We start from the raw sequence: 12,798 nt of genomic DNA, 5'->3' as shown, positions 1-12,798 counted from the left end.
TTTATACTCCAAATTCCATCTGCTCCCCTGGAGAATCCTGGGCTTAGAGAGAGGGCCTTGGTGGAGGGAGGATGCTCACCTTATAGATGGGGTGGCCACAGCCCTCATCCCACCCAAACCAACCTCCAATGGGGCAGAGGCAGCTGGAGACCCCTCCCTGTCCTCAGCTGCCCCAGACACTCCCGGAAACTTGTTAGAACCAAAGTACTCGGGCCAGCCCAGACGTCCTGAGCAGAAACTGTCAACAAGCCTTCGAGATTCTGGTGAGTGGTCATGTTCAGCGTCCTCCAGGAAGACGAACACCATTCCCATGGCAGAATCTAAGTTTTAATGGGACTCAGGTCAAGTCCCTGGTCCACCTCTTGGCCCAACTGGGGACCTGTTGCCTCCCTCCAAAGTCCTTGGTGTTTCTATCTATTTTCTTGGAAGGGTAGAGGCATCCCTTCATCTTTGCCATTTTAGACATGGATGGGATTTTTCTTCTGTAAGAGTTCCAGTTTTCACAAGGACAGTTACTAGGTGAGCCAATCACCACTGGACAGGAAGAGCCAGTTTCAGCCAGTCCCATGGGGCTGCACACTCTGAGTCACCAAGATGAAGTCTCCTCCCCAGGAACAGGAATCAGACCTGTGCACCTTGCATTGGCCTGTGTCTGCTGCTCAGCCATGGAGGACAGTCACTGTCTCCCTCCCCACCTCCCTCTCTGGGCCCAGAAACGGCGGTCCAGATGGCAAGAATGTGAAAGGCAGAGAGAAAGAGAAGCCAAGATAGAGGCTAAAGTCTGTTTGAGGAATCCAAGAAGGGACCAAGGGCCCAAAGGGAGTCTGGCCCTTACACAGACATGTAGCAATGTTTGAAGACACATTTGATTGTCACTGGGAGGTGCAGCTGGTATCTGATAGGGAGGCCAGGGATGCTCAGTGTATCAGACCACTCCCATCCCCACCCAGAACCATCTGGTTCAAATGTCAAGGATGCTGAGGTTGACAGACCCTGGCCAGGGCAGGGACAGGCCAGGCAGGCTTGGGGCTTGGAAAGCCATCCGCACCAGGCCATTAATGGATTAGAGGGATTCAGGTGGGAGGCAGGGGTTCACTGTGGGGCAGCTGAAGCCTGAGGAGTGTCCATGTCTGAGAGGAGAGCAGCCTACGGCTCTGAGGACGGGCAGGACCTGGCTCACAGGACGGCAGGGAGGGCTTACTTACAAAGGAGACCAGGGCCGCCAGCAGCAGGATGCGTACTAGGAGGTCTTCAAACTGCTCCAGCACCAGCTCCCACAGGGACTTCCCTGGAACAGGAGAGAGTGTGAGGCCCGGGTCCTTGGTCATCCACCCTCATCACCCTCCCCACTCAGAACTAGGGACTTTTAGGGACCCTCGCCCTGTTAGTCAGGGTGTCACAGCCTGACTGCAGCCTCCCCAGCCCACCACTCACCTTCCTCAGTAGGGAGCTCTTTAGGATCCAGGCAGCCACAGCAACAGGAAGAGAGAGAGGAGACTGGTTACTACTAGGACCTTCTGGAGTCTGGAAGGCTTTCCTATGGAACACACTGGGCCCACCATAGTGTCTCACGTGTCTTCCTAGCTCTGAGGTCACAGAGTCAAGCTCAACAGCTACCTTTTACACCACCCGACTCTGTTAAGTGTCTAGTGTGGCCTGGCTGCCCTTACAATGAGACCAGAGGGGAAGCAGGGGCTTCCAGCCCCTCCCTTTGTCATACAAGTGAAATTGAAGCCTGGAGAAGAGAAAGAATTCAAGGTCACAGAGTCTGTAGTTCCCACAACCCCATGGCTTGGATCTTCCTTGTATGGCTGCCAACCCTGACCGGAGCTTCCCTGCAGGCTTAACAGGTTCTCAATGCTTATCTGACTCCAATCTATCTGCTCCTCCCGATGCCAAGGAAAAGACAACCTCGGAATCCCACCCACCCAGCTTCCCTGCACACTCTGAGGATTTCTTTCTTTCTTTCTTTCAAAACAGGGTTTCTCTGTGTAGCCTTGGACTCACTTTGTAGACCAGGCTGACCTCGAACTCATAGAGATCTGTCTGCCTCTGCCTCCCAACTGCCACTCCTAGGATTTCTAAACATCAAGGAACCAGCCATGTTTGGGTCCTTCCAGGGGTCAACTCAAGGACGATGGCCCTCGTGTGTCCACTCCCACACAACACTGTGAAGAATGCTGTCTCTAATCACTAGCAGCACCTGCCTCAATTTACCTGCCTAACTTCTTTTAAAAGTTTACTTTTAGCCGGGCGGTGATGGCGCATGCCTTTAATCCCAGCATTTGGGAGGCAGAGGCAGGCGGATCACTGTGAGTTCGAGGCCAGCCTGGTCTACAAAGTGAGTTCAGGATAGCCAAGACTACACAGAGAAACCTTGTCTCAAAAAACCAACAACAAAAAAGTTTACTTTTAATTTTTATGTTTTATGTGTAAGTGTGTTGCTTGTGTGCCACATCCATGCCTACTGCCCAAAGAGGCCAGAAGAGGACGTCAGAGTTCCTGGAACTAGAGTTACAGACAGTGTGTGCTGGACATTGGACCTGGGTCCTTTGCAAGGGCAGCCCGGTGCTTTTAACTGCTGAGCCATCTCTCCAGCCCCTCTGCCAAACTTTTCCTAGCAGCCTCCCAACAGAGGCACGTGGAGGAGGTTGCAGGCCTAGCTCACATATATAAGGACAGAGGTTAAGAGTGGACAAACAGCTGGAGCAAGTGCCACAGCAAGTCAGTCTCTGTGTTGAGCTGTGCCCGTGGCAGGAGCTGCCCCCCAGACTTGGAGCTCTCATGGACTCCCACGGCTGAAGCTGGCCGAAGCCCCCACACAGCCAGTCTTTCTGAACTCTGCCTCCTTCTGCCCTCGGCAACTCATAGGCTGGAAGCCTCGGAGGCACCCAGGACTCTGAGACTCCCACTCTCCCCTTTCCATTTCCTGACCGTGGTCTAGTTCCTCACATCTGTCCACATGTTTTTGGCCACACAGATATTTCTTTTTTCCTGTGGGAACTCTTTCCCCAAACCATGCGCCAGGGAAGTTTGGGGTCTGCACCTGTCAGCTGAGCTGTGGACAGCAGCAAGCAGCCACTGGCCCCAGGGCTCCAAGAGGAAAACACATAACCTAAAAATACACTTTCTAGCGTTTTCTCTAAAGTCCTATTTTAGGCAATGGCTGACATTTTTCCACGGAAAATGTAATCTCCAGTGTCCTGCATTGAGATTAAAATCAAACAGACTTTCCCTTCTGATCTATTTAACTGAAGTGAACAGGAAAGGTAGGGGGAGGTCCAGGCCTGGTTTCTGGGCCAGTTCTCCAATGGAGCAGAGTTCCTTAGAGGTCATCTTAGCCATGCCCTGCATCAAACAAAGCAGTGCCCACCCCACAGCACGTATCAACAGCTTCTCCTGGGCTCTACCCAGCAGTCTCTTACCTTACTAAAACTCATGGCCAAGAGAAGAGCAGTCAGCTCGACTTCCTCATGCTGTCTCTCTGGTCTTTTGCTGTGAGACAAGCCCCCACCCATCACGCCCTGCTGCCTTGCTCCCTATTATAAACATTGGGCAGGATCAAGGATCAGGCTTGGGGACAGGACATATGTCACAGGCACACACACACCAGTTCTAGTTTGCAGGTGCATTCTGCCTGCCTAGGGGTTCCTTCCAGCTCCTCTTTTCTACTTGCCTACCTGAATCTCCCCCTCTGGGTCACTGACCCACAGAGACCCACTCTTTAAAAGCCATCACATTTCTTCATCTTCTTCTGTTTCCCCCACCTCCCACCCTCAAGGCCACACTGCAACTACGCACTTCTCAGCCCAGGAGAGTTTCCAAAAGAAGGATGTGTGTTAGTTCCCAGTTGGCAGACTGGGTTTTTGGTTCAAGGCTCCCTAAGGGTCGCTGTCCCACAGACGGTTCTGTGAGGATACGGATGGAGTCTCTGTCCCATCTGGCACAGCACTCACTAGCCACGTGTAGACACAGAGCCTCGGGGATGTGGCTGATGTGGCTAAGGGTGACATTTTAAATTTTATTGACTTAAGTATCCACATGAGGCAGCTAGCTGGCTGTCACCATGGATAACATGATCTGGGATACTGGCCTTCCACTATAGTGTCTGTAACCCGTGAGTCAGGGGGTGGTATGTTACCTCACATCACAGATAACCAACCTGCCACTCTACACAGCAGGAAGTGAGACCCTGTCATCTTAGGACACTGAGAGGCTTGTGTTTGAGGCTGCTTTCTTGTTTGGTTGGTTTATGAGATAGGGTCTCACTCTGTATAGCCTAGGCTGCCTGGAACTCAGGAGCCACCAGCATCAGCCACCCAAGTCCTGAGTTTCCAGGTGGGCACCACCATAGCTGGCTAGCTACTAAGATTTTGAAGGATTTTGAAATTGTTAATGCAATGATTGGCCTCTACCCAGCCCAGCTTTTACAACTAGGTTCCCTCCAACCACTCCAAGAAAGGCTCAGCCAGCCCAGTGGTCAGGGGATGGGGTGGGGGAGGCTGTACTGACCCCTGCCCATGGCACAGAAGACTTTAATCTGGCAAGCAACTGACTCTGACTGGAAAGATGGCGTGGCCACAGCTTCCGAAAAGGGGCTAGTGTGGCAAATTCCAACAATGGCAGGATCCATATCTACTATGACCAACAGATGGCCTTACTATACTTTGTCCAGAGGATAGACAGGAAGACTGGCATACAGCCTGCAAGGTGTCCTGCAGATCTGACGCCAGCAGCCGGCACGGGCCACACCAGCTGCCCAGCTACCCCTTTGCCCATGCTATTCTGGAAAGTGTCAGGGGACATTGCTATGCCCAGGCCTTCTGACCCTCAACCTCTGCTTTGGGCCTCCTGTGATGACTCTTAGGAAGTCCTGCCTTCCTCTCCCTGGTTCCTGAAAAACCTTGGGATCCTGCATATTCACCGGATGCCCTATTCCTCTGTAGCGAGCACACATCTAGCTGCCCAGATCACCTGGTCCTAGAGGATCTGCTGTCCTCACAGGCGGGGCTTGGGGGCCACTACATCCTACTCACTCAGTTCTGCTCTGCTTCAAATCTGAATTCCACTACGACTGTGGGAGGCCTGATTCCCTCGTTCACATGAGCAAGTCCCAAGGGTTACAGAGGAATGCCAGGCCTGCAAAAGTCCCCAGCGGATCCTAAGGACTGAGGGATGCATGTCCTGCCCCCCCATAGTACCAACAGCTACACAGGGCAAAGGCAGTGAGTGACCTGATAGGATCATATCCCCACTGCACCAGCCCAGGCATGGGGCCCCTGAGTTTCACACAAAGAGACTCAGGACATAGAATTTGGTTCCAAGGACGTGAGTTCAAATCCTGATCTAATTCTTGTTATGCCAAGGCCACTGGCAGGCCTCACCGGCCCACATCTGTTTCTCTTTCTGCATAAAGGCTGTAATGATGGGAATGCCTCTTGAGGCTGACTGAAAGTTGCTTGGTTGGCAGAAAGCTCCTGAGAGGGACACAGCATAATCATCAGACATTGGCACGCTGACAGCGATCCAAATGTCAGCTCCAAAGCAGGACTTGGCCGACATCTCCAGCACCAGGAAGAGCAGCACCTGGCACACAGCACTGAGCCCCTGCCTCTGCCTCACTCAAGAGCTAGAGCTTCAGAGCCTGACAGCAGCCTCTGAGACTTTTCCTGATCTGCCCAGCCTGCTGTTCCAGAGTCATCCCTATGTTATGTGTATGTTTCTCTACAACCCATCGAGAGGCCTCATGAGGGCCACCACCTTCTGTTTTCCTCCATATACCTTTCTCATCCCTTCATTAAGACTCCAGGAAGCCGGGGGGGGGGGGGCTTTCATCCCCGTCTTGTCACTACACCAGTTTTTAACCAGGTGTTAGTACTGGGCCTCCTGCCACTAGACTATAGCTCCAAGGCAGGCTGAGGCATCCCTGGAACCACATTGTGCGGTCATGTCCCCACCTGCTGCCTCAGGGCCATTGTTTACTCTGTTGCTCAGGCCAGAGACTGGGCCTGCCCACACCCAGGAGCTATAGACCAGAGAGTACAGAGCCGGGCACACCACTGGGCTGTACCCCTACCTCCCACCTTGGGCTCCACGCACCACCTGTGCCTCTAATTTCCCCCTCCAATATCCTTCCTTCTCTCAACATTGAAAACTGGAATTTCAGCTTCTAAATGTCAGTTGCAGCTGGGAGAGGCAGGCACTCACCAAGGTCTTCCTCTAAGACAAATTTACAGAGCAATTAAATTGTCACTTGCAGCGAGGCAGGGAGAGACTTTAGCCAGGCAGGGCCCGCCCAACCCACCTGGCTCTGCCCGGTCTCCAAGGTTCACCTAGAGTGGATGGCCTGGCTCTGAGGGGGCCCACTGAGGGACCAAGGGGGAGGTGGTTTCTGTGCTGCAGAGAGGCACACCAGCCTACCCAGAGCTGGTGGTGAAAGGCTTGTCAACACCTGTGTGTCTTGCCACATCACAGGGCAGAGCCCATACTGCTAAGGGTACGCAGGAGTGAGAGGTCCTGGGTGCAGGATTGACACTGTCCCTTGTCAGTCCTCAGTAAGAGGACAGGAGATGTGACAACTAGGGTGAAGCCCAAAATGGCTGCAGGTAACATATTGCCCAACAGAGGCAGTTTCAGATCCTAAGAAGATGCTGGGACCCAAAAGGTATCCCAGAGGTCAGCTGGAGCATGAGGCCGTGCCTGCCATGCCCTTCACTGACTTGTTTCCTGGGGTCATGCATATGGGCTTCCCCTATTTCTGGTGCCAGCTGGGGCCTGAGGTGAAAGCAGGAAACAAGGCCACAGCCAAGGCACTGTTGATCCCTCCTGGGATTTCACCCAACCCAACATCCTTGGCTCTCCAAGGGTCCTCAGGGGTGAGGGTTTGTGTCAGGATGAGCCAAACACTATCTAGCCTCTAGCTTTGGCCTGTGCTGTTTAGGGACATACAGATGTCAGATGGCTTCTGAGCAGCCAAAGATGCTGAACCTGATTTGAAAACAGAAAAACAAAACAAAACAAAACAAAACAAAACCAAAAAACAAAAATGCAAGGAAAGCCATAAAAGGAACTTTCCTGTCAGATCAGCTCAGGTCAAGTATGGGCTTTGACACCACTGGCTAGACGGTAAAGTGGGTGGGTTGACTGTTACACCCCCACCCCTCGGGCAGCCACTCAGCCACAGAGCCTAAAAGTGAAAACACTACATTTTTGCTCACCACTTCCACTAGGAGCTTGTCCTGGAATGCCATTCACAGTACCATGGTGACATGACGTAGGGACAGAGGGTTCCTTATAATGCTGTGTGCAACAGCAAACGCCACAAACCACCTAGCTGCCACGGGAAATGGGGTGAAGAAACTGCAGCCTGCTGTGGTGACACGCTGTGAAGGCACAAGGAAACTCAGAGGCTGCCTAGGACATGTCTCCAAGAGCTCTAGCCAAAAGGACCAGCACAACCAGGCTACCTCCTTCCCTGTAAAAAACAAACCCTGTATCCTAGCCCCACTCCCTCCACACCCTTCTGTGTGTCCATGAAGGAGGTAGTGCCTGGGAATGGGCTTGTTGGTGAGACCTTACTGTATATTTTTTGAACCCTTTGAAAATTATACTTTGTATAACCTTTCATTTAAAAATAAGTACCTCAGGGATGTACCTCAGTGGTTAGAAAGCTTGCCTGACATGTGAAAAGCTCTGGGTCAATCCTGAGCACAGTTAAAAGAAAAAAAAAAAAAGCTGGAGGTGCTGGCTCACACCTTTAATCCCAGCAGAGGCAGGAGGATCTCTGAATGAGTTCAAGGCCAGCCTGGCCTACAAAGGAAGTTCCAGGACAGCTAAGGCTACACAGAGAAACCCTGTCTAGAAAAACAAGCAAAAGAAAACAAAAACCCAAAACAAACAAACAAAACAAAACATCACTCAAGCTGAGCATGGTGGCACAGGTCTATAACCGTAGCCCTCAGGAGACTGAAGCAGGAAAAACCCCAAGTTCCAAGCTAGCAAGGCTGGTGTGTTTTCATGTGTGTCCGACCTCCTGGCTGGTCTGTTCCATAGCTGTGTGAAGCTCCTAGCAGTCTCTGAGGTTTTCTATCAGGGAAGGGAGGAGTCGGCAGGGTGAGATCTCCCAGGGCCCCCACCTTTTCTCCACCCCAGGCAGAATTTGCAAACTTTGGAGGACTTAAGCAAATGACTTCCTTGTGGTTTCCAGCGCTGATGACCTTGCAGGTGCATAGCTGCCTGGGGAAGGGGGAACACTAGTCCCTGGGGTGTCCCCTTTGCCTGCACACCCTGCCTACCCTATCACCCAGCTTCTGGCCCAGAGCCCAGCCCCACCTCCTGGCTACAGGACAGGATGACTGTACATAAGTGACCTCACTAACTGTGCACAAACAACCCTGACGTGGGCTCCGCTGTATGTAGCCCCACAACAAGGAAGCCAAGGCAGAGTGTTCAAGTGGCCGCCTTAGGACAGAGCACAGGTAGGGTGCTCACCCCTACCAGCTCCATGCCAGAGGCTGAGCAGAAACTGGGGGACACCCAAAGCCCTCTCCATCCCCAGGCAGCGATCAGGAGGCAGGGAGGAACAGCTGGTTCCCCTCTGCTCACCTGGCAACTTCCAGCTTCCTGAAGAACAAGCCAGGGATGAAAGGGACTCAGCGGACAGAGGAATGAAGCAGGAATAGTTGCTTCCCAGACAACCCCAACACCTAGTACTGGTGCCGGCCCGGGGTTGGGGAGGTGGGGGGTGGGGGTAGGGTGGGGTGGGGGTGGGGTAGAACTGCCTGATCCAGACAGGAAAAACTGGGACCTAAAGAGAGGCTCCAACTCTATCACCAACTGTGACCTTGGAGCTTCATCGCAGAGGCTCCCGAAACGCCATGCCAACCTTTCTGCCATGTCTTTTCATACCACACTGAGCCAGTGTCCTCTCTCAGCATCATGCACATCAATACACCCTGAGATTCCCTCACCAAACAAAACTACATGATGTAAGAGGGCTGGGGGCTCCCTCTCTCCTGCTCATCTCCTCTTCTGGACCAGTGAAGGTGTGAGCCAGAGCCCCCCAGGAACAGACTCCCGTGTAACCTGGGGCAGAACTAAAGGCTGACGGAGCCTCTACCTTCGTATGAGAGCCAAGCACCACAAGTCACATCAGACAGACTGCAGACCCCAGACCTGCCTTCCACCCCCTCAGAGTCAGGGCAGATGCGCTACTCCTGTCTTCCTTCGGCAAAGGACACCCTCACTGCCAAGTCATTAATGGGGGATATTAAATAATATTTATCTCCTAGTTCCTCCCACAGCTCAACTAAATATAGCAACTAATTTTTTTGAAAAAGGATTTCTGCTCCAGAAAGATAATATTTACATAAGAGGTGGGTTTTTTCATAAACCAATACAAACCCAAAGCACCCTCTCTGACGGTTCTTCCTAGTTTCCCAGCCTGGTCTGAGCAGGACGCCCAGACCAGACTGTGGTTCCCGCTGGTTCCCCCCAGCGCATTGCAACTCTGAAAGGGCAAGAAGGGCAAGGCTCTCCAAAAAAGATACAAGTTTGGGGTCGGTGGGATTCTCTCTCTCTGTCTCTTGTCTCTGTGTCTGTGTGTCTCTCTCTGTTCGTCTGTGTGTGTGTCTGTCTCTGTGTGTTTCTGTCTCTGTGTCTGTTGTGTGTGTATGTGTGTCTGTGCGTCTCTGTGTGTGTCTCTGTCTCTCTGTCTCTGTGTGTGTCTGTGTGTCTCCCTCTGTGTGTCTCTGTCTCTGTGTATCTCTGTCTTTGTCTCTCTTTGTGTTTGTGTCTGTGTGTCTCTGTCTCTCTCTCTCTCTGTCTGTGTCTCTCTGTCTCTTTCTCTGTGTGTGTGTCTGTGTCTCTCTGTCTCTCTCTCTGTCTCTCTCTGTGTGTGTCTCTCTCTGTCTCTGTGTCTGTCTGTCTCTCTCCCTCTGTCTTTCTCTGTCTCTTTCTCTGTGTGTGTGTGTCTGTGTGTCTGTGTCTCTCTGTCTCTGTGTGTGTGTCTGTGTCTCTGTGTCTCTCTGTCTCTGTGTGTGTGTCTCTCTCTCTGTCTCTGTGTCTGTCTCTCTCTCTCTCTCTGTCTGTCTCTGTCTCTCTGTCTCTCTCTGAACCATTCAGGCCTACAGGTGCTGTGGCCCTGGGCCAGGAGTGACAGGTCCTGCTCAGGACACTGCAGGGGACCTCTGCATGCCTGCTTCCAGGCTCCTAGCAATGTGTGAGCCACATCTGGGTGCAGTCTACTGGCATCGGTGAGGCTTTTGGTAGGAAGGAGAATCCCATGCTCCTTTGAGGGAGGTGAGGAAGCCATACCTCTTCTCAGTGAACTGCAAGGGTGCATGGGCTTCCTCTGTGCCCAGAGACGGGGTAGGAACCGCTCCAAGACCACCAGCTGGGGAGAAGCCTCCTAGGGAGCTCCTGCAGACCTCTGACCTGCCCCTCCAGGAAGGTGGGTCTTTGCCCCAGCAGTTCAAACCCACATCAACTCCCGCCAGCCACATCCGCTTGAGGTTGCACAAAGAGGAAGACCTGGGACTGGGCTTAAGAGCACCAAAGCTGACAGCTGACAACCTGCACCGTCTCAGGCGCCTTATTGAACTTTCCGGGGAGACATCAGAGCCAGCTGATAGGCTGGGCTTCGGAGTCGCTGGCTAGCGTCCCTGAGAGCTTGCACCTGCAGCGTGCCCGCGGATCGCACAGCAGCGCGGCTGCGGGCATCCAGAGAGGCCCTAGAACTGAATGGGCTAGGGTTTGCAGGGGTGCATCGTGACGGGGAGTAGGGAGGCAGCCAGACCCGCCCTCTTCCGCGAAGGAGGCCAGGCGGCCCCGCCAGTTGCCCCACGCGCATCTGTGAGGCTTATGGAGCCCCGGCTTCCTGCCAGGAGGGGGACAACCGCTCCCCACCGCAGGGCGGGGACCCGCGCTCACCATTGGGGCCGTACCGCTCCCGCGCGTCTGCCACCTGCTCCTGGCTCAAGCCTCCCTCGGCTGTCACCGAGAAGCCGCGCAGCACGTCCGCAGCCGAGAGCAGGTGCGCCTCCTCCATGCTGCCCGCCAGGCCGTCCGCGACGTCCAGGCTGCCTCTCCTCCGGGCTACTGCGCGGGGTTCTGTGCGCTTGGGCCGGGCCCGGCGCCTCGCGGGGCCATGACCGCGCTGGGACCTTCCCCGACCGCAGTGGCTGCAGGCGGCCCGGCCCGCGCCAGGATGCTGCGCCCGGGGCTCCGTCCCCTGGGCGGGGCGGCGCGGGACCCGCCCCGCACCCACACCCCTTCCGGCCGCCCTCGCAGCCACCGCCCGCCCCGCCCTGCGCGGGGGAGGTAGTCGGGGGACCGAGTCCGCCGCCTCCAGTCCTACCGAACCCCGGACTGAAGCTGAGGCCAGGAAGTCTCGAACTAGGGGCGGGGCAAACTGCTGCTGTCCATAGGGTGCCCCCCACTTCCCAGTCCTACCTCTGCACCGCAGGACCCGGGGTCTGACGGGAAGCAGACGCAGTGCACTCGCGAGTCTATTGCGGAGGAAGCCACCTGATGCTCTCTTTCCTCCTCGGGTGCTGAATGTGTGCAAAGGTCCTGCACTGAGTGGTCATTCCTCATGCACTCGCGTCTCTAAGACCCTAAGAAAGGCCCCAGGAGGGAGGGAGAAAGGTAAAGAGCACCCAGCTGTTACGTACCATTCAAGGGTCTGTCTCCGTGCCCCCCGCCATCCCTCAGCCCCGCAGGTGAATGATGCGGGTGGGGATTCAGGGAGATCCCCCAAGAGCAGGAGCGAGGCAGAGGGGTTACCTGCTTAGGGTGCCCAGGACCCTGAAAGATGGAGGGACAGGGACAAAGGGAAATCTCCAATACCAGCACTGCCAGGGAATGCCCAATGGCTGCAGGCCTGAGGAGGAGGGAGAAGACAGAGACCACCAACCTTATTAGAGGGGGAGCTTTTGGAAGGTGAGCTCTGCTCCTCCCGTTACTGAACTCAGGGCGGTGTCTGGGTAGCTACGGCTGCCAGGGCAGTTCGTGCCTCTTTGCACCTGGGCCCACAGTATCCATGCGCCCTGACCTAGGGCACTCTAGAGCCGGGAGTTTTTCACCTGTGCTTCCACCTCTTTATGCCTTCCGAATATTGAGTGGTTGAGGACAGGGTCATGTTGGGCCTTTTAGTGGCTTTGGAAGGGCTGTCCAGATTCTCTGACATCAGCTGCGCCTCAGCTGGTGTAGCAATAAAGGAATGGTGCTTTTATACCCATGCCTTCTTCCAACTGATTATTTACTTGGTGTTTGTTTTGAGACAGGGTCTTGCTCTGTAGTACAGGCTGTCTTCGAACTCTTGGCAATCCTCCTGCCTCAGCTTCCAGGGTGTTAGGATTACACGTGTATGCTACCATGCTTGGCCTCCTATTCTGACATTTTAAGTTTCAACTCCAACATGCCCAGGTGTCTTCCTCCATCCCTTTCCCTCTGACCAGGACAGCACACAGACAGTCTCTACATTTGCAAGCTGCTAGAGAACTCTGTGAGACTGTGCTGTCTACAGCCACCCAGGGATAGCTCCGCACTAGAGACCTCGATCCTAGAGACCTCAATCCGAGACATGAAGCTGTAGGCATTCAAGCAGCAGACCCCTACTTCCTCCCCAGCACACGTTTGGGGCTGATTCCTGCTCTGCTGACCTTAGGGGACATTAACCCATTAACCTCTCCCACTCTTCCATCCACAGCTGTGAGTTGGAGTTTGCTAGAAGGCAGGGCCCTGAGGCCTGATTGTTTGCTCTTGCAGCCCTACCCTTTTCTCCAGCCCACTCCACCC

General features: G+C 54.1%; 1 protein-coding gene and 1 pseudogene across 1 annotated transcript; both read right to left on the bottom strand.

The window, feature by feature from the left end:
* Positions 1–965: 965 nt before the first annotated feature.
* Positions 966–11,218, bottom strand: LOC127199915 (sarcoplasmic/endoplasmic reticulum calcium ATPase 3-like). The gene is made up of 3 exons (XM_051157901.1): positions 10,930–11,218; positions 1,435–1,452; positions 966–1,288 (listed from the first exon to the last, which is right to left on the bottom strand). The coding sequence occupies exons 1-3, from the start codon at positions 11,045–11,047 to the stop codon at positions 1,074–1,076; spliced, it is 351 nt and encodes a 116-aa protein (XP_051013858.1). The 5' UTR covers positions 11,048–11,218; the 3' UTR covers positions 966–1,073.
* Positions 11,095–12,798, bottom strand: part of LOC127200182 (uncharacterized) — a 21,531-nt pseudogene continuing 19,827 nt past the window's right edge.

This window comes from Acomys russatus, chromosome 16 (genome assembly GCF_903995435.1).
Source record: "Acomys russatus chromosome 16, mAcoRus1.1, whole genome shotgun sequence".
Taxonomy (NCBI): Eukaryota; Metazoa; Chordata; class Mammalia; order Rodentia; family Muridae; genus Acomys; species Acomys russatus.
Note: the sequence above shows the minus strand (reverse complement) of the source record. Positions and strands in the feature narration are given on the sequence as shown.